The following is a 21,464-nucleotide window of genomic DNA, read 5'->3' on the forward strand; positions in this document are numbered from 1 at the left end:
CTAAAGAGTCCTTGTCTTCCATCTTAGTGTGTAACAGACACATACTCTCCCATTGAAGAAGCAATGATTTCCCTTCCCTTATTTCCTTAGTGTTTTTCCTGCCCCCACTCTATCTCCACACACATATTGCGTCTTACCTCCACAAGATTCTGCAAAACCCAGGCTAATCTCAGAGAAACATGCTGGGTCGTGAATTTGAACAGGCTGACTGCGAACCACCGTTTACTTCTGGTGAAAAAGTGAAGCAATTGACTGGAAGTGTTGATTAGCTATGGACAAAGAAGATATTTTAGGAAAATGTACTTGCATTTAGGGTGTCTGATATGTTTCTGAACTCCCAAGAACAAGTTCATAAACTTACAGAGTTTGCTGGCACTCAGGAAAATCAAGTACAATATCATCCCAGGTGAACGATTTATATTCTAATACGTAAAAGATACATACTGTGAACTTTTTTAGTAAACCTCAGAGGCTTTGCTATACTTACAAAGCCTTTCTAAAATAAGTATTTCTTACCTCTTTATTTTTACCTATGGGAGTTAAAGGAAAGAGTCAAGGGGAAAAAGAAATATAATTTTTGCAAGTCTGTGAGCTAAGGGGAAGAGTGGGCTTGAGCCACTCCTGGTGGTATTTGAGGGCTACTCCCATCTCTCTGCCCAGGACTCTCTCCCAGCAGTGCTCAGGAGATGTGTAATCCTAGGGATCAAACCTAGGCCTCCTTTGAGTTCTCACTCTAGCTCTAGAAATATGCTTTTACTTAAAATAGTACTAGTTAATTAGGAAATATAGCTAGACATTAAATACTTAACATTTGAAGCTGATAGTATCTATTAATATTGATAATCTTATCTGACAACCAAGACGAAATCTACAATGTTACTTAATCAACATCTTTAATAATATATTCTAAAGTCCTTATGTAGAAAATTAGTTTTGAATTTTATGGTTTATAAAAAAAATACTAAAGAAAATTCCCAACACTTTGTCTAGCCACTTATGACAATGACACAGATTATAAGTTAGCTTCTACTTACCACTGCAAAGAGTGGTGAGTTCAGTTAGAGAAATAACTACACTGACAACTATCATGACAATGGTAGTGAGTGAAAGAAAAGGAATGCCTGTTTCGAATACAGGCAGGGGGTGGTAGAGTAGGGAAATGGGGAGCATTGGTGGTGGGAATATTGAATTGGTGAAGGGGGGTATCCTTGAATATAACAAACCCAACTACAAACATATTTGTAATCATGGTGCTTAAATAAAGATATTAATTTTTAAAAAATTAGCTCTTAAGGCTGATGTTTTATAAGACATTCACTTATGAAGAATTGATCTACTTCTTGGATTTTTTTCTCTGCTAATCCTTAACCCTCCACCAAAAGTAAGTGTATAAATATTCTGATTATTATTTAAAAGAGTAAAAGAAATTCCACCTCCTCTCTGCACAGCACATCCATCAAAAACATGTGTGGATTCTACTACCCACATTTTAATCATGTCTTTTTTCCTTTACTTTCAACAATGTGATCCATTAATTGGAACAATTTTTACCTTTTAATGGGTGTGAACATTTAAATTCAATCTCTTAGCAAACTTTATCAACTGTGACCACAATATGCCATTTCTATTAGAGATTCAGACTGCTACATTCACTCTCTACCTATAAATGAAAGCCTACATACTTAACTTCCTCTTCATTCTTGTTCAGAGTTCAAACCTTCTGCATTATTGATATTTCTTACAGTATTGGGGTGGAGGTGGGGGTTTGGCCACACCTGGATGTGCTCAGGGCTTACTCCTGCCTCTACACTCAAGGATCACACTTAGTGGTGTTTGGAGACTTTTTATCTGTAGTGCAGAGGATTGAACCCGGGTTTGCCACATACAATCTACCTACTATACTATCTCTCCAATCTCCTCTTAACAAATTTATAAAAATAAAAAATGTGGGGCCGGAGAGATAGCATGGAGGTAAGGCATTTGCCTTTCATGCAGAAGGTCATCAGTTCAAATCCCGGCGTCCCATATGGTCCCCTGTGCCTGCCAGGAGCAATTTCTGAGCATGGAGCCAGGAATAACCCCTGAGCACTGCCGGGTGTGACCCAAAAACCACACAAAAAAAATGTTATAAAAGTAATTTAAAAAATTGTCCACACACCTTTGGATTTTTTTTATAGTTTAAGAAAGGCTCTAACAGGGCCAGAGAGATAGCATAGAGGTAGGGCATTTGCCTTGCATGCAGAAAGACAGTGGTTCAAATCCTGGCATCCCATATGGTCCCCCAAACCTGCCAGGAGCAATTTCTGAGCATAGAGCCAGGAAGAACCCCTGAGTGTTGCCGGGTGTGGTCCAAAAAGAAAAAGAAAAGAGAGAGAGGGGCCGGGAAGGTGGTGCTAGAGGTAAGGTGTCTGCCTTGCAAGCGCTCGCGTAGGACGGACCACAGTTCGATCCCCTGGCGTTCCATATGGTCCCCCAAGACAGGGGCGATTTCTGAGCACATAGCCAGGAGTAACCCCTGAGCATCAAATGGGTGTGGCCCCAAAACCAAAAAAAAAAAAAAAAAGAAAAGAGACAGAGAGAGAGACAGAGAGACAGAGAGAGAGAAAGAAAGAAAGAGAGAGAGAAAGAAAGAGAGAGAGAAAGAAAGAAAGAAAGTAAAAAGAAAGGCTCTAATGAGAATATTTTCTGCCATTCAGTTAGCAATCTTATTTTTTGACCCTGTTTCTTTTGTTAAGCAAAAACTCTTAAATTTGGCATAGTCCCATTTGCTTATTTAGTGTTTTTATTTTTTGGAGACATACCCAGGGCTTATTCCTGGCTCTATACTCAGGGGTCACTCCTATACCTGGGGCTCAGAGGACCACATATGGTGCAGGAGATGGAACCCAGGTCAGTCATATACAAAGCAAACTCCCTGCCAGCTGTACTATGACTCCAGCCTGAATGTTCTGAACTTCCTTTGTATTGGAAACTAGCTCACTGTTCCTTCAACAGGTAGTCCACCTGTATCAGTAACTGCAACCCAGCAATGAACAAAGGAACATGTTACTACCCATGACCTGGACTCTCCATAATACTAGTGAGAAGAAAAGCAAATCCTGAAATGATTTATAGTGCAGGATGCCACATGCGTGAGATTTTGACAGGAGAAAATCATTTCCATAGAGGACAGATGGCAAGCTTGGGAGGGGTGTGTTATGAACAGGAGCAAAATGAGACTGGAGCATGGAGGAGCAGAAGGATCCTTAAGGCCACAGAACTTCCTAGAGTGAACATGTGGAAAAGCTGCCCAGCAATGAGTCTACAAACATACACATACACTCACACACAAACACACTCACACACATTCACACTCTCATGCCCACCAAGAAGTCATAATAGGGAAATGTGAAGAAAGTGCATGGGTAAATCTATGGCATGACAATATTTTCAGTATAACATCAGGTTCTCTACAAGGTCCCTTGTAGGAGAAACTGTGATGTATCCACTCCTGTGCTTCCCAGTGTGTGTGTGTCTGTGTGTATTTCTGTGTGTGTGTATGTGTGTGTGTATGTGTGTGTGTGTGTGTGTTAATCAGCCAGCAATTGTAGCCTTGGGAGCAATTAGGATGCTTTCTGTTTGCTTAATGAAGATAAATGGGAAGGGAAAACTAAGTGATCCTTTTCCTGTAGCCAAATAAATCTAGCACCTCAGTTTTAGGAACCTCTGCATTATTTTCTTTTTTTTTTTTTTTTTTTTTGGTTTTTCGGGCCACACCCGTTTGATGCTCAGGGGTTACTCCTGGCTAAGCACTCAGAAATTGCCCCTGGCTTGGGGGGACTATATGGGATGCCGGGGGATCGAACTGTGGTCCTGATCCTTGGCTAGCACTTACAAGGCAGGCACCTTACCTCTAGCGCCACCTCGCCGGCCCCATCTGCATTATTTTCTTTTCGAGGGGTGACAGGAGTTGGGCCAGGCCCAGCAATGCTCAGGGCTTACTCCTGGCTCTGTACTCAAGAAGTACTCTTGGTAATTGAAGGATCATATGGGATGTTGAGGATTGAATATGGGTCAGCCACATGCAAGGTCAATGCCCTGTCCATTGTACTATTGTACTATTACTCTGGCCCCCTGCATTACTTCTTACAACTTCTTATTAGTAAACAAATAACTTCATTAAAGTTTGAGTTGAAAATGTCTGGCTCAAGGACCAAAGAGATAGTACAGTGGGTAAGGCACTTGCTCTGCATGCAGTCAACCTGGGTTGGATTCCCAGAACCCCATACGGTCTCCCAATCCCTGCCAGGAATAATTTCTGAACACAGAGTCAGGAATATGCCCTGAACACCACTGGGTATGGCCCCACCAAAACCAAACAAAATATGACTTAGAATCCTTGAAACATGATCAGTACTGGAAAGAAAACAAGGACTGACAGAGAGAGAGAGAGAGAGAGAGAGAGAGAGAGAGAGAGAGAGAGAGAGAGAGAGAGAGAGAGAGAGAGAGAGAGAGAGAGAGAGAGAGAGAGAATGTGTGTGTGTGTGTATGTGTGTGTGTGTATGGGGGTTAAGGAGGGGAACCCACAGGGGAGCAATTAAGGAAGGAAACTTGAAGCTGGGTCCAGAAAGGAAGAAATGAACTGGACAAAAGGATAGCAGGAGGGAGCCCCAAAGGTGAAAAAGAAAACTGGGGGTAGAGGGAAGACAAGAGCAGACAGGCAAGGTTTTAGCAGGGGCAGAAAGGGATGGGGATCTGGGACAAAGAGGGGATTCATGCTCCAAGGAGAGCAAAGCCCTGAGAATCAGGAGAAGAGCAAATAACGATCATGGGGCCAGGGTTGCCAACACCCCTTCATCACTTTACCTCATGAGATTTTGACAGGAGAAAATCATTTCCATAGAGGACAGATGGCAAGCTTGGGAGGGGTGTGTTATGAACAGGAGCAAAATGAGACTGGCGCATGGAGGAGCCGAAGAATCCTTAAGGCCAGAGAACTTCCCAGAGTCTTGACTGTGGCTACATGTGAACATGTGGAAAAGCTGCCCAGGATTGAACATACAAACATATACACACACTCACACACATTCACACTCTCACATCCACCAAGAAGTATAAGTCATAATAGGCTTTCAATAACCTCAGACTAGCTCTGGGATCTATGTGCTAACCACTTCCGGAATGCTTGGCCAACGAACCTAAGGATCCATAAGGGGCATTGAGCCACATATGCCAAACTGTCCATGTTGGCATGTTTGCCAATTTTTCTACTCAGAGGAGTCAAAAGGCTCATAGTGTTCATGGTCAATGTCCACTAGTTTAAGTGTTGAAGGCCTGATTTGCTCTAGGATCCACTTAACTGCTCAGAGTTAAGTTTTCATGGTCATGATGCCTCTTCTCAGGAATAAAAATGTGTGAAATGCCTCCCCTGACTAATTTCAAAAAAGCTGGATGAACTGACCTGTCAAAACAAAAATGGTCACATCAAGGCTTAAAATGACATGTTATAAAGAGTGTAATTAATAACCACACAACTCCATGTAATTGCACAGGGCGATACAATCATTGTTGTCTCTGCAAACCTAGAGATTGACCTACGGGATAGGTATAGCTTTTTAAATGTTCAGCAGACCATCATCCAAAAACAAACTCAAAAAGTAAGGAAAAAAAAATAAACAAACCAGTCAGACTCTCCAGGTCCAGGATGTGTGACATTTCACGATGGCCACTTGCCTCTCCCTTCAGAACTATGCTTTTCTGCAAACTGCACAGCTCGACCTGAGCTCCTTCCTTTCTTTTTCTTTTCTTTTCTTTTTCTTTCTTTCTTTCTTTCTTTCTTTCTTTCTTTCTTTCTTTCTTTCTTTCTTTCTTTCTTTCTTTCTTTCTTTCTTTCTTTCTTTCTTCCTTCCTTCCTTCCTTCCTTCCTTCCTTCCTTCCTTCCTTCCTTCCTTCCTTCCTTCCTTCCTTCCTTCCTTCCTTCCTTCCTTCCTTCCTTCCTTCCTTCCTTCCTTCCTTCCTTCCTTCCTTCCTTCCTTCCTTTCTTCCTTCCTTCCTTCCTTTCTTCCTTCCTTTCTTCCTTTCTTCCTTCCTTCCTTTCTTTCTTTCTTTTTTCCTTTTAAAAGACTTTACACAAATTCAAAGCTCCTTTCAAAGCAGGCACTTCTGAGAAAGGAAACCTAACAAAGGGGACGTTGATGCCTAAAGTAAAGCAAAGGTGCTTCCCTCATGTGCTGCTGTCATGTTCATGTTTGTTTTTATCTAAGATTAATGTCTCCAAGCACCAATCCTTGGCGTTTGGCGCAAAGCAGAACCAATACTCCTGTCACTACCCACCCTCCATCCCCACAGCATGGATCATTTAGCTAAGAAAGGACTTCAGGGGACTGGAGAGATAGTCTACTGAGTAGTGCATTTGTGACTGACCTGGGTTTGATTCTCTGTATCCCACATAGTCCCTGAGAACACCAGAAGTAATTCCATAGCACAGTGTCAAGAGTAAACCCTGAACATCACAGGGTGTGGCAAGAGAAGAAAAGGGGAGGGAAGGGGGAAGGAGGGAGGGGGGAAAGGAAGGAAGGGAGGGGGGAAAGGAAGGAAGGAAGGAAGGAAGGAAAGAAGGAAGGAAGGAAGGAAGGAAGGAAGGAAGGAAGGAAGGAAGGAAGGAAGGAAGGAAGGAAGGAAGGAAGGAAGGAAGGAAGGAAGGAAGGAAGGAAGGAAGGAAGGAGCAATTCACAGAGTGGCTTTCCACAGTACTGAAACAACTGAAGTACAATATGGATTCTAACATCAGATCCTGCAGCCACATTCAGGGACTAGAGCACTTACTCTCCAGCCATTCATCGCCTTTATAAGTGACAGGATATGGATGATATATAGGCTTCCTCCCCATTATCCTTGGCTTCCATGGGCACTTCAGGTTAAGAGCTTGTGGCGGTTAGCTAGTTACTAATCTCATTGTCTGCTCTCTGCTCTGCCAAAACCACTGGAAGATCTGGGCACACATGTAGGTTTTCTGGACACACTATTTTTTCCCAGTTCTCCAAGAATAAAAACAGGAATTCTCACTGCCTTACTGAATTCAGCTCTACCCCTCACCTCCCCACTGGACTTCCTGAGCTGTAGTTACTCTTCATCAGAGAGGCATTCAGGTGAGGATTAATAAATCTCATTGGTGTGGGAAATATGCATATGTGTATTTTCTTCTTAACCTAAACAGTAGGTGGAAAATGATTCAATTAAACCTATATTTAAGGGACATTTATAGGATTAAAAATAACAGTAGTAAATGATAGGAGATAATAAAATGATTACCTTCATTAAAAGAGAACTATTCCAAGATTTTACAAGTTCAATAGCTCTTAGGTCTTGCCAACTAATGAAATTGTGAAAATGACTTCCAGTTTTCCTAAGAAAGATGAAAACAGCATGTTGAGACTCAGAATAAATCAAACTAATGGGTACATAAGATTTGCCACAACTGTACAAAATTAGAGGTAAAACTGTATTTTCTAAGTATGAGTTAATTTAGATGGTTCTTTCTGAGTTACTTGTCTTTGACTTCTATGACATGAACACATTCCATGACCATTATGATGTGAACTGTATAAAACTGTACATCAGCTGCTATCCAAAAGATATTGTTTTAGAAGCACTACAATGTAGCCCTTTGAAAACCAAAATAAATGGGAAGACCATAAAGATTTGCTTACATGCTTTTAAAAAGCAACAATAATAAGGCCAATGCTTTCTACCTTCATTGTATTCTTCTTGCTAGATATAACCTGATAAAGAAAAGTCTCTCTACCTCCAGAGAGGCTGGAATCCTGGCAGGGTTCTTTCTGTACCTCTTGAGTTTAGGACTGGTACTATTCCTGGCAACCAATCATGCTTACCCAAAGAAGTCCACTATGAAGAAATCCCCCACTATGAAGAAATTCCACAAACTCTGGGTCACTGCCACAATAAAGGTATAGGATGAAGGACTATGTAGAAACAAATCCTGTTTCCTTCATAACTTCCGCAAATATGCAACCCTGGGTATCTATACTGCTATTTATAAACACTTGGGCTGTTTCCAGCCTCCTGACACAATGAGTAATGCTGCTATTATAAATGCTGCTCATGATGTATTTGTTTGAATCCCTGTTTCCTATTCCCTTATGTATACACCAGAGTCAGAATTCTTGGACCATATGGTAATTCTGTGGCTAGTTTCGAAAGTGCTGCCATACTATACTCTACCACAGCTATACCACTGTAATTCCAATACACGAGACTTTCCATTTTTTCTCTATATCATCATCAACATTCTAATTTTCTATTTTTCAATTACTGTTAGCTTCATGTTTGTTAAATAGCATTCTATGTGGTTTGGATTTCATTTCCCCAATGACTATTGATATTTATCTTTTCACATAATGAATGTCTATATGTGTGTATTACTCAAGGAAAATTTTCTTTTATGAGTTGGGTTGTTTTGTTTTGCTATGGTTGAGTTAGTCATAGTTCTTTATATGTTCTGGATATAATTTTTCTGTCAACCATACACTTGTAGATATTTTCTCTAATTATTTATATTTCTTTTTACTCTTTACCTTTCTTTTAGTTTTAGGGCCACACCCAGCAGTTCTCAGATTTACTCCTGGCCCTGTGCTCAGGAATCACTCCTGGCAGGTTTGGGGGAACTATATGGGATACAGGGGATCAAACTCGGGTTGCTGCATGCAAAATGAGTGCCCTACCTGCTGTGCTATCTTTCTAGTCCTTTCACCTTATTTTTCCACTTCTCGGGGGTTACCAGAACTATCTTTACAAAAAATATATTCCTCGGGGGCCAGAAAGATAATATAGTTTAGGAGCTTGCCTTGCACATGGCCTACCCAAGTTCTATTGCTTATGGTAGCCCGAGCCCCGCCAGGAATGATCTCTGGGAAAAGAGGCAAGAGTAAGACCTAAGTACAGAAGAGTATGGCCTGAAAACCAATAAAGAAAAACTAAACAAAGAAAACAAACAAAAAAAGAGGCAGAACACTTGTGTGTGTGGGCATGGAAGTTTTGGAATGCCTATCATCTCTGTGCTCCTGGGTCTATTTGATGAGAGGATCCCCTGTGCTCCCCCCCAAAGTCCAGGCACTTTCATTTTCCCAGCAGGACTTTCCCAGGAAGCTGCTGAGGTGGATACCTCTCAGCACTGCACCAGAGTGGCAGATTAGCACCAAGGGCACCAGCCACACAGGCAGAATAGCCTGACCACAGCTGCCTGGGGGTGACAGGCTCTTCCTTCACACAGTTAAGGACCAGAGGATGAAGGCTCAGTTACAGAAAGCATCAGCAAGAGCTATATAGTACAGGCTTGCCTTGCATGCCATCTGACCCTGCCACCCCACAGAGCCTTGAGCACTGCTAGGAGTAAGCTCAGAGCACCCCCCCCCCACCAGATAAATAAAAAAAAAAACCTTTCAGAAAAAATACAAACATTTTTAGAAGTTCTTGCTTTATAGTGAAAGGATTTCATGGTTATGTTCCCATATCACCACACCTCTCCATCATTGTTTCAGGATCTCCTCCCTGTTACTTGCCTCTCCCCCAACCTTGTCTTGGGGAGATCAGTTCTATAGACTGATTCCCAGGTCTGTTACCTTTGTTCTTTCTGAATTATGCTTCTCTATTTGCTATAAATGGGAGAAATCATTCTTTTTTGGTCCCTTTCCTGACTGTTGTCACTCAGCATGGTATTCTTTTTTTTTTTTTTTTGGTTTTTGGGTCACACCCAGCGGTGCTCAGGGGTTACTCCTGGCTGTTTGCTCAGAAATAGCTCCTGGCAGGCATGGGGGACCATACAGGACACCGGGATTCGAACCAACCACCTTTGGTCCTGGATCGGCTGCTTGCAAGGCAAACGCCGCTGTGCTATCTCTCCGGGCCCTCAGCATGGTATTCTTGCGGTCCATCCACAATAGCAGCAAACTGTGACTACAGCTTTACTTAGAGGTGAGCAGATTCCCCTGTGTTAATAACTAAAGTTTCTTTATCTGGTCATCTGTTCTTTTTTTTTTTTTAGTGTGAGTTCAAACAATTTAATGGGGGAAAAAGTCAATTACAAGTAATATTTTCAAGTCAAAGATTTTACCATCTGAATTTTTTTTTTAGCGTGAGTTCAAACAATTTAATGGGGGAAAAAGTCAATTACAAGTAATATTTTCAAGTCAAAGATCTTACCATCTGATTTTATTTTTAGCGTGAGTTCAAACAATTTAATGGGGGAAAAAGTCAATTACAAGTAATATTTTCAAGTCAAAGATCTTACCATCTGATTTTTTTTTTTTTAGCGTGAGTTCAAACAATTTAATGGGGGAAAAAAGTCAATTACAAGTAATATTTTCAAGTCAAAGATCTTACCATCTGATTTTTTTTCTTTCCTTTTTTTTTTTTTTTTGGTCATCTGTTCTTAGACATTCAAATTGTTTCAGATATTGGCTATTGTGATGCAGTAAAAGACATGCAAATGTCTTTTCAAGACAAGGTTTGGGGGTCTCTGTGGTAAATGCCAAGAAGCGATATTACTGGGTCATTCTGAAAGCACAATTCTTAAGATTTTGGAGACGTTTCCATATTGTTTTCCAGAAAGGCTGAACCAGTCAACATTCCCTTCAAGAATGGATGCGAGTTCCCTTTTCCCTATGTCCAAGCTAGTACATTCTAAGGAGAAGTGAGCCTTGAGTAGTATCAAATGTGGTCCAAAACCCCCATGCCACCCACCCCCAAAGAAAGAGAAGTATTGTCTTACTGACCTAGGTTCTAGGAATCTTCAGAGATATTTTACAATCACATCTACTTATCCTGGAAACACGATTTCCAATCACTGATTCAGCAAACATAGCATTTGTATTTTGGTTCTGGGGCTACACGTGAGGACTTATTCCTGCTCTATGCTCTGGGTTCACTTCCAGAAAGGCTCAGGGGATCATACGAGAATGAGGAATGGAACCCAGTCAGCAATATGCAAGGCAAGCTCCTTAACCACTACTACCACTAATGGCTCCAGCTCCAGGAGTGTTGATAAACAACTTCCACCCATTCTAACAGAGCCCAACTGTGCTTCTGTGTCCTCAGTAGCTGCTAAGAGCCACTAGATACCACGTACTATAACAAAAAGGTTCTACTTCAGCAGGAACACAGGGTCGATGCATTACGACACCATAAATTCCCTTGAGGGCTGGTGTCTGGATTCATGTCCACAGTCAGTGCAGCCACAGACATAGCATCTTTCATCCCAGATTCCTGCCCTCAGTCACACAGGAAGACCGGTCTCATAGGACTCAGTTTCTGAGACTCACTGATAACACCCCACATCCACACATACATACACACAGGTGTGAACATACAGACACATATATGTGCATTTGTGTTACCAAAGAAGCACCTCCCCCTGGGAAACAAAATATTTCATGGTTTTTGCTATTAAAACTAACGTGAAATCAGAGGGAAAAAATTAGAAAGAGGGGCTGGAGTTCATAGGTTGTTTGCCTTGCGTGCAGCTCACCTGGGTTTGATCCCTGGCATTCTATATAACCCCCAAGCCTGCTAGGAGTAATTTCTGTGTACAGAGCCAGTAGTAATCTCTGAGTGCCACTGGCTGTGGCCCTAAAACAAAAATAAAGAGGCTAGACTCAGCAGGAGTCTCAAACTCATGGCCTGCGGACTGTTTGCGGCCCTCTGTACAACATTTTGTGGCCCTGCCCTAGAGGAATCTTTTTTTGTTTCGTTTTGTTTTAGTTGTTTGGGTCACACCCCCCAATGTTCAAGGCTTACTACTGACTTTGCACTCAAGGATCACCCCGACTTTGCCTCCTGCGGCCCTCAGGTAAACTGAGTTTGAGACCCCTGGGCTAGAGTGGTAGCATAAGAAACTTTAAGAAACTTAAAGAACACAGGTGAATCAAATAATGAGACGAAGAAATACAAAAAACAAAGTAGTATTCACAAAGGAATAGAATAAAAACAAAGGCACAACAAACTCAAAAATGAATAAGAAGATTCATGAAGAACACTTTTCAGCTCTCAAATGAGTAATTTTGTAAGCCGAAAGCAAAAGTAAAATGAAAGCAATAGGAAAAACACAAAGATCACTGCACAATTGTTCAAGCATCAGCAAAGAACATTCAGGAAAGAAAAAGAAACTTAAAGAACACAGGTGAATCAAATAATGAGATCAAGAATACAAAAAACTACGCAATATTCTCAAAGGATAAGAATAGAAGCACAGGCACAACAAACTCAAAAATGAAAAAGAAGATTCATGAACAACACAATATTTTCAGCTCACAAATGATTAATTTTGCAGGCGGAAAGCAAACGTAAAAAGAGAGCAATAGGAAAAACTCAAAGATCACTGCACAATTATTCAAGTTTCAGCAAAGAACTTTCAAGAAAGAAGACTTAAAGAACACAGGTGAATCAAATAATGAGATGAGGAAATACAAAAAACAAAGCAGTATTCACAAAGGAATAGTATAAAAACAAAGGCACAACAAACTCCTGGTATCCCCAAGCCCTTCAGGAGTGACTCCTGAGTACAGAACCAGGAGTGAACCCTGGGCACTGCCTAGTGTGGCCCCAAAATAAACAAACAAAAAATAAAAAGGAGGCATCATGTAGTACCATTTGGGAAAACACCCTAACCACTGTCCCCCTCCTGCTACCCTTATTGAAATATATTGAAAGAAATATTCTCACCTGCAGAAAGACTATAAAGAAAACTCAATAATATAAACACAAATTCCCTACGCTCTGGAGGAGGAAGGGGAAACATAAGAAAGACAAAAAAAAAAGTTCAAAGTTTTGACTTTCTCACAGCAATTACAAGGAAAACAAATTTTTTTTTTCTTCACAGCCATGGAAACAAAAATGTGCTACAGGAGAAAAGAATGAACTGGCTAACCTTAAAACTGGCTGTTTTCTGCACCACTACCAGGAATCAAACTCCCCCTGGGGGAGGATCTAATACCACTCTGGCATCAACTTGCTCCAGGGTAGGTTTATATGACAACCTAAGGACGAGAAAACAGCAACAACTTGATGTAAGGGCAGGTTGCCCTACCTCACAACCTATGATAAGATGAAATCAGAAGATGCTTTGTCCTAAGATCTGTGCAAAAACAAAGATCTCTAATCAGAGAAGACTGACTTTGACAACTGCAACTGAGCAGAACTTTTTCTGGGACCATAAACAAAGACTTTGGGATTCAACAACCAACATGTGTCCTGAGCCTATAGTCAGTCTTATGACAGTATGCTTCAAGAGTGGAGACATCCTGTTTCTCTTAGGCCAAGGGAATTTTTCTTTCTAATCTCCCCAACGTTTAATGTGCCTATGCAAAAAAACAAACAAAAAAACCCCAACTTGTCACATCTGTTCCCCTTTTTGTCTTCTTTTAATCTTTTCTTTTAGATAGGGGTTCCTGCCTTTTTCATAGAACTGTAGAACTTGAATCATTTTATTCTGCATCATATTTCTATGTCTTCCTACAAATTGAGAAAAGAAAAAAAAAGTGGATGGGTAAGAGAGACCAAGTGGTCTCAGGAGCATTGAGTGGAAAAAATAAATAAATAAAAGGTCAGATTTAAATACCCAAGCCAAAGTCAACGACAATAGAATCAAGAGACCTAAATATATATATATTTATATTTATATTATATTTATATATATAAATATATATTTAGGTCTCTTGATATCTATCTATCTATCTATCTATCTATCTATCTATCTATCTATCTATCTATCTATCTATCTATCTATCTATCTATCTATCTACAAAACAAGCTAAACAGAAAATGAACCTGTTACACTAGTAGTCCAGGGGGCTAAAGATGGAAGTATGAGATGCATGCTGGGAACTCTGGTGGGGCGAGGTCAACACTTGTGGTGGGAATGGCCCTAATTCACTGTCACTTTGTGCTTGAAATCCAACTGTGAAAGACTTGTATGTCACAATGATTAGGGGAAAAAAAGAATTAGCTGGGATGAGGAGGAAGTGCCTGGGCTAAGGCTGGAAGGAACAATAGACTGTTTCATAGGGGCAGTAAATCTAATGACTGTTTTTCTCTCAAAAAAAAAATAACAAAAACAAAACCAAAGTCCCAGCTTAAAGCACTAACTCTCGGCTTCTTGAAGCCCTTCTGGCTCCTTGAAGTCCTTCTGAAACCTGACAGCTTTGTACATCCCAGCAGCTTAATGGAGCCAAAATTAAGATCCAAAGTTATGGAGACAAAAATGCAAAAAATGTGTGTTAGGGCTAGCTAGTGGTTTAGTACCTAATAATCCAAGAGTGATTTTGAAACACGTGAAAAGTTACACACAGGTAACTTTTAGGACCCCATCAGGACTCTAAAGCTGTGGGGTTCTCTCTCAGGCAAATATTACATCATTCTTCCATGTGGTTTTGGGAAGGGAGGAGGAGGATGATTTGGTTCTGGCTCTTTGATTTCTCCAGAAAGTGGACAAGTGCTGCTGGCATAGGAAAACTCCCCTTTGGAAGATTTTGCTCTTCCTATCACAGCTGGCTTGGTAACTGGGCCCCAGTGATAACACCTGTGTGGCCTGATTTCACTTGCCCTGTGTGGCACACCCACCTGCTATTTCCTCATTTCATTCCCTCCCCTACCTCCAGGACCTCTGACTCCCCAGGTTCACCTCTGCCCTGTCTGGCCAGGTTTCTGTTATTTGGCTCCCTTTAAAGGTGCAGAGAGATTTCTCATGCAGATGCCCACCCTTTCTGTGCTTCTGGCCACCTAAGATAGGCTAGAATACACACAGTACTCAGGACAGTGGCGATTCTGCAGCCAGGAGAAAGGCAGCAATGCTTATGGACTGTTGAGGGTTACCAATAGGGTAGTGAGGTGAAAGGTGGGGGCTACTCCACATTCCAGGGTGCCCAGAGTGCCAGCACCCATTGGCCTCCATTGGCCCCCACTGCCTTTTTACAACACATAAGCCATACAAGTGATTTAAAGTCATTCAAGACTTGCTGCATCATCGAACTTGCTATAACCTTGGCAATGAGTGGAGAGCTTGGGGGGAAGGTCCAGGGAACTGCAGAAGTGGGGTACCATCTCAAGACCATAGTGCTATGAAGCAGCGTCTCTGTCAGGAGAACTTGGGTCAGGCTTAGTCCTAACCAGACTCATGTTTCTAAAACTCTGGGATTTCACCACATGGGTCTGTCCCCAGCCAAACCTACTTTATAGCCCTCTGACTCTATCTTTGTCTTGGACACTATCACTTTGATCATATCTCCCCCAAAATCAAAGCTGTCACCTTAAAATGCCTCCCTCTTACCTAATACTGGATTATAGGTCAAGGTTTCATGCTGTTTCTCAGATTTATCTTTACCAGAATCATAGTCAAGCCTTTGTTGCTGGCAGGTGTTTTTATTTATTTATTTATTTGTTTTTGTTGTTTATGGGCCAAACCCATCAGCACTCAGGGGTTACTTCTGGCTCTGAACTCAGGAATTGCTCCTGGCCAGCTCAGGGGGCCATATGGGATGCGAGGGACCACTGGGGATTGAACCTGGGTCAGCCACATACTGGGCAAATGCCCAACCTACTATGCTATCATTCTGGTGCTGGCAGGTGTTTTTAAAGCAAGAAACTCAAGTTTCTGGCCAGAGGAGGAGATCATTGGGAAAGCATGCAGTGTTCAGATGCCAAAAGATGAATTGGAGTCTTTGTTCTATTTATCTTAGTCACTGAGTGACTTAATTCTCTGAATCTAAATATCTCATGTCTAAACAGACCTAACACCTTAACACAAGCTTGTCTGTCTTGTATTAATAATGGGGTCTTAAGCTGCTTTACTCTCAAATAACACAGCCCACTCAAGCAAAGACAATCTGGGGCTATAATGATATTAGAATTGCATCTTATCATGACTATCAGTACCAATGCTACAGGTGCTTAAAGATTAAACATGAAGCCTAAACATGGGAAATATAGAAATATGAAATGAAACATGATGTATCCAAAACGTTAGGTTTCTAGAATCCCTTTCCATTATGCAGAAACTCACATCTGAGCTCTCCTATCCTTGCTCCACTGGAAGACAAACTCCTACTTAAATTGGGGGGAAGAGAGTTGACTGAGTCACAGTCACTCTCCACACATCAAGTCCAGGTGACATATAAATGGAACGTGTTAGTGTGCCAGGAAGTTGGTGTTTCCATCTCCTGGAAGCCCTCCCATCATAACTCTTGATACACCGAGTTCAAACTCCCCAAACAGATTTCACAGTAGGTGCGAATTTACCGTGGAATCAACCTGGCATTTGAGTACTGGTCACATATGAAACTTACTTGTTCCATGTAATAAAAGTTGCCCTCTGTGTGGAAATGCCCAGGCCCATTATTTGATTCATTTCTATACCTGCAGCTGGGAATAAAAGAAGATAAAACACACGTTGTAAAAGCAGCCTACTTGTTCTTTGTAATCTTTTCCTTCTTCTTTTCAAGGAAAAGAAACCATGCAATATATGCCTTTTAAATAGGGGAGACTCCCAAGAGGTACTGGGGGACTACCAGGGTCACAAATGGAGGTGCGCAAGGACCATGAAGTGCTGAGGACCAACACAGGACTTCCTATGTGCTAAGAATGACTTGTGCTATGTCTCTGGTTCTTGAGAGCTTGTTTGGAGGTTCTAGCAGGGGAGCGCAGCTACTCGTATACCCTCGACCGAAGACCGGTCCGTCTCTATTCGGGGAAGGCCGTCCTCTTCGACCGAGCGCGCAGCTTCGGGAGGGACGCACATGGAGCGGTGAGGGAGGAAGGGGACACCCGCCTAGACAGCCAGATCAGCCGAATCAACCCTGGCGATCAATGGGGTGACAGATGTCGCAGCCAGATCGCCCTCACATCCAGTATGTCTCTGGTTCTTGATGAAAACATTATAATCATAACAAGTAAAGCTCATACATAAGACATTGACATGAGTTATTCTTAACTTAAAAGAGAAAAATATCATCTTAATAATACAGTGGCCTTGTACTTTAATGTTAGTAACAAAGGCTATTTGGCCTGTATTCTCTTCTTGATAATCCTGATGTACTGGATCTGAAATTTAGCGATAGCCAGCATCAAAGGAGCTGGTAGAAAGCAGGCTGGAAAGCAGGACCATCACTAGACACCAGGCTTTCTTTTGCCCACAAAAATTGATGCTAGGATACAAATAAAAACTGGGCGGAGGAAGACTTTCAAATTTCCTAAAATGCAGTAATGGGGATGTTTGTGTATGTGTGATTCATTCCTTTAAAAAGCAATCTTGGGGGGCCAGAGAGATAGCATGGAGGTAAGTCATTTGCCTTGCATGCAGAAGGATGGTGGTTCAAATCCCGGCATCCTATATGGTCCCCCGAGCCTGCCAGGAGCTATTTCTGAGCATAGAGCCAGGAGTAACCCCTGAGTGCTACTGGGTGTGACCCAAAAACCTAAAAAAAAAAAAGCAACCTTATCCCAATAAATAAATTTGCTATCACCATTTGTGGAAGATATTCCGATAACAGCACTTCTCCCAAAGACATAAATCGAATCTAATCCTGTGGGAATAATCAGACAAGCTTCACAGACTATTTACTAAGCAGGCCTTCTAGCTTTGGGATCCCCCACACTGTCCAAGTCATGAAGAATTTGCTCTATGCTAAGAGATTAAGCAATTTGCTACTTAATGTAACACCTCCATTTTTTGATGCTGGATTGACACAGAGATGAAAACTAATAACTAGAAAGTATTGCTGTTCTGTGCTCAATTTCCTGGGTGATAATTGTTCTATGTTTCCATAAAAGATTTCTTTATATCATAGCTAGTGCTTGAGCCTGTGGGAGTGACTCAAGTTATTACCCAAACCAACCATCCACTGAGTCAGGCAGTGAGAGGGAGGCAGCTAGAGTGAGTCAACCTTACAAAACAGGTTTGAAGCCAGGAGGCCAGTGTGCTTAATGGACTAGTTCTTGCAACATTTCCAAAGGAGGTTTCCCAGGCAGAAACTTTCCAATTTCATAGAAGTCCAGACACACATTTTTCTAAAAGTTCGTTATCTTTGCCAGTGGAATTAGGTCATAGACATCCTCTTTGATGTCTACCTCCTAGAGTTCTGCTCATGTTTTCCTCAATGCATTTTAGATTCAGGTCCAATATCTAGGGTCTTTGGTTCACTTTGACTTGATGTTTGTGAATGCTGTGAGATATAGATCCAGTTTTCCAAGCACCATTTGTTGAAGAGGCTTCCAGTGCCCTGTCCGCTTCGTTGCATCTGATTCCTTTGTTGCAGTTGGGTTGGATTTGACTGTTTATTTTTGGTGTGTTTTCAGGGGGCTATATGCAGGAATAGGGATTGAACCTAACTCATTGAATTATCTCTCTGCCCCCACCCCTTGTCATAAATTAACTGACCTTATATCTGAGAATTTATCGCTGAGGTCTCAAGTAATGGGGGACTAGAGGAGAAAGGAATGGTGGATTAGAGTTAACATAAGTGTTGGGAAAGGGGCAGACTGGGAAGTTCATGGGAACTTTGGTGGTGGTGGTGTACAGTAACTTTGTAATACCATATTAATCCTATGACTTTGTATATTAGTACCATATTAACCCTCTGACATAAACTATAATAAAATAAGGACAACCAGAAAAATAGTATAGAGGGTAAGGTGCTTGCCTTCTACAGGGCCAACCCAGGTTTGATCCCAGCACAACATATGGTCCTCTAAGCCCCACTATTCCTGAACAAAGAGCCAAGAGTAAGCCCTGATCACCACGATCACCACTAATGAAAACTAAAACTGAAATTTAAAATAATTAAAAATGCTACAATATTTGAAAAATAAAAAGTCTTGAAATACTTCAGACCTTCAAAAGCAGAGAAACAGTTCAATTAGAAAAATGAGGTGCAAAAGATTCTGGATTTATATCTCTCTCAACAATGCATCTCTTGCCAAAGAGAGTTGTGCTGTAAATGCTTTAAGAAACAAAATCTTCAACTGGGACAGATTGCCTGCACCCAGAGGTCACACAGGGAGTAAGACACAACCTGGTGGACACAAAGGACTGCCTGTCCCTGTTGTACTTCACAGGAACCATACTGTGCATGAAATACTATTTTCAGGGAAAGAGAACAGGAGAGAGCTCTGTGAAGAGCAGAAAGGGACTGACTGACACAGGACAAGAGCTGCTCAATACTCTTTCCAAAGAAGTTCCCCTCTCAGTTTCAAAAAGCCTCTGAAAATGACAGGGAAGCTGTGGGCCCTCTACTTCTGGACACTCTAAGGAAAATTTATACAATTCAGGACCTGTGGGAAAACCTTCCCTACAAACAAAACAAAACAAAACAAAACAAAACAAAAAACCCGCCCAGCATATGACCACCCAAGTTCAATTCATGGCACCACCTATGGTCCCCTGAATACCACCACAGGTTACTCCTAAGAACAGAGTCAGCGAGAATCCCCAAACAGTTAGGTATGTCACCAATCCCTTGCCCCAATACAATTTACCATATTTTTCTTTTGAAAATATTTTTAGGTATTATTTATATTATCAGTTTGAAGCCTATAAATCGAATTACCTTTGACAGATTCCTTTATTACAGCCACAAATTGGGTCCAGAGAACTTCAGGATCAATTTCAACCCAGCCAGCTTGAGGATAAAGACTTTCTACCTAAGTGAGAATAAGAGAAGACTTAGTCAAAACAACATTAGATCAAGGCAGTAGAATCTAGGCCTTCCGGTAATTGTTGAAATAATTACTATGACTTTGTGACATAATTTGTGTTAACTGTTAGGATAACAGAGAGGATTACACATTACAATAACAGTAATTATCTTTAATTCGTGAATTTACAAAAGATTTATTTTCTATTTTCTAAGACATCTACAATGAAGATGTGTTAATTTTTGTGATTACAATGAAAGTCATGTTTGAGGTATAGTATATGGTATAGTGTCAGGATGAGAATTCAAGCTGTAGTCCCTACCCTTAACCCCCAGCTCTGCCAGAGGTAATCCTGGTGGGCCCCACGTATCAAACCACTAGTCTAGCACAGCAGAGCCAAATATTGCGGGGAGTAGCACCCAAACCCCCTTGTGGCCCTCATTTAGAAAAAAAGTTAAGACTTTTGGGGCCAGGCACTTTGGGGGTCAGCATAGTGGGTAAGGCTATTGCCTTGCACATAGCCAACCTGGGTTTGATCTATGGCATCCCATATAGTCCCCTGAGCCCACCAGGAATGATTCCTGAGCGCAGTGCCAAGAGTAACTCTTGAATATCATTGGGTATGGCCCCAAACCAAAATACTAGTACTACTACTACTAATAGAGTGAGACTTTCAAAAACAGAATGTGATGAAATACCCAGTTCAGCTTCAGGCTATGCTCAGGGAGCCAGAGCACATGCATTGCCGTGGGGAAGCCCTGGGTTCCATGGTCCCTCAAACCAGCAGCAATCGCTTCAGTTTGATTGATCCACACCTGGTGTGGATCCAATACTTAGGTGTGGTTCCAATACTTAGAGACAAAAATGATGGCAGGGAACCTAGAGAAGGAAAGAATTCAAGTATAGGAGCTGCTGGATATTTCCCAGGGTTTTCCTGGGTTCCTTTGGCCTGGCCCCAAGAAGTAGATCCTTGGGGAAGTGGATCCTTGGGGTGCAGAATTTACTTTTTCCATGAAAGTTCTAAAAAGGCTTTCAGGGAAGACCTACATGGGAGGCCCCAAGGACAGAAAAGTGTCAGGAAGGTTGCAGAGGTGCAGAAGCTGGTGACTGGCCTCAGAGGCCCACCTGCAAGCCACTCCTGCCTGTACAAGGATCCTGAAGCCTCACTTTTAACAAACACAGTGGATCGGGTCAGGCAACCAAACATAGAAGTTACTCCAAACTTAGCAAGAGTAAAAGATTTCTGAATGCAAGATGAAGACAAAACAGAGAAACGAAACAGAAACATATTGAGAATTCCAGGTGCGTCAGGCCAAGTTGGCCTGTGTGACACTTCTCTAGCATAAAGGGGCCTTATATGAAAGATTAAGGGGCTTTGTCCTTAACCAAACTGAAGAAATGACGAATGACCAAGTGTGATATGTGACTCTCAGTGCTCAGGAATCCAGTGTGTGTGTTCCCCGGGGACCACTGTAACCAAGTGTTGGCAACCCCGGATGACACAAGTGTGTGACCCCAGAGATGGCAGCAAAGACAGAAATAATAACAAATCAAAGGAGCAGGGAAGAGAAAGATGTAAAAATCAAGTTACAAGAGGCAAAGAGAGTCCAACAGGGAGGAAACTTGCACACAGCTAACAAGGGTTTGATCCCTAGCATCTTGTATGGTCCACCAGGAGTAATCCCCTAAGTGCAGAGCCAAGAACAAGCCTGGAACACCACTGGGTGTGTCCCCCAATAAACAAAATAAAATAAATTATATACTTTTTAAAGGTATAAGGTAAAATG

The 21,464-nt window shown here is 41.7% G+C and overlaps 1 protein-coding gene across 1 annotated transcript in view; it reads right to left on the bottom strand.

The window, feature by feature from the left end:
• Positions 1–21,464, bottom strand: part of GK5 (glycerol kinase 5) — a 59,378-nt gene that overhangs the window by 33,847 nt on the left and 4,067 nt on the right. The window contains exons 2-5 of the mRNA XM_049785381.1: positions 19,590–19,683; positions 16,332–16,407; positions 7,291–7,384; positions 138–269 (exon numbers count right to left, since the gene is read on the bottom strand). Coding sequence (XP_049641338.1) covers positions 138–269; positions 7,291–7,384; positions 16,332–16,407; positions 19,590–19,683 — 396 coding nt within the window. The remainder of the gene's footprint in view (positions 1–137; positions 270–7,290; positions 7,385–16,331; positions 16,408–19,589; positions 19,684–21,464) is intronic.

Source organism: Suncus etruscus, chromosome 13 (genome assembly GCF_024139225.1).
Source record: "Suncus etruscus isolate mSunEtr1 chromosome 13, mSunEtr1.pri.cur, whole genome shotgun sequence".
In the NCBI taxonomy this organism is placed as follows: domain Eukaryota; kingdom Metazoa; phylum Chordata; class Mammalia; order Eulipotyphla; family Soricidae; genus Suncus; species Suncus etruscus.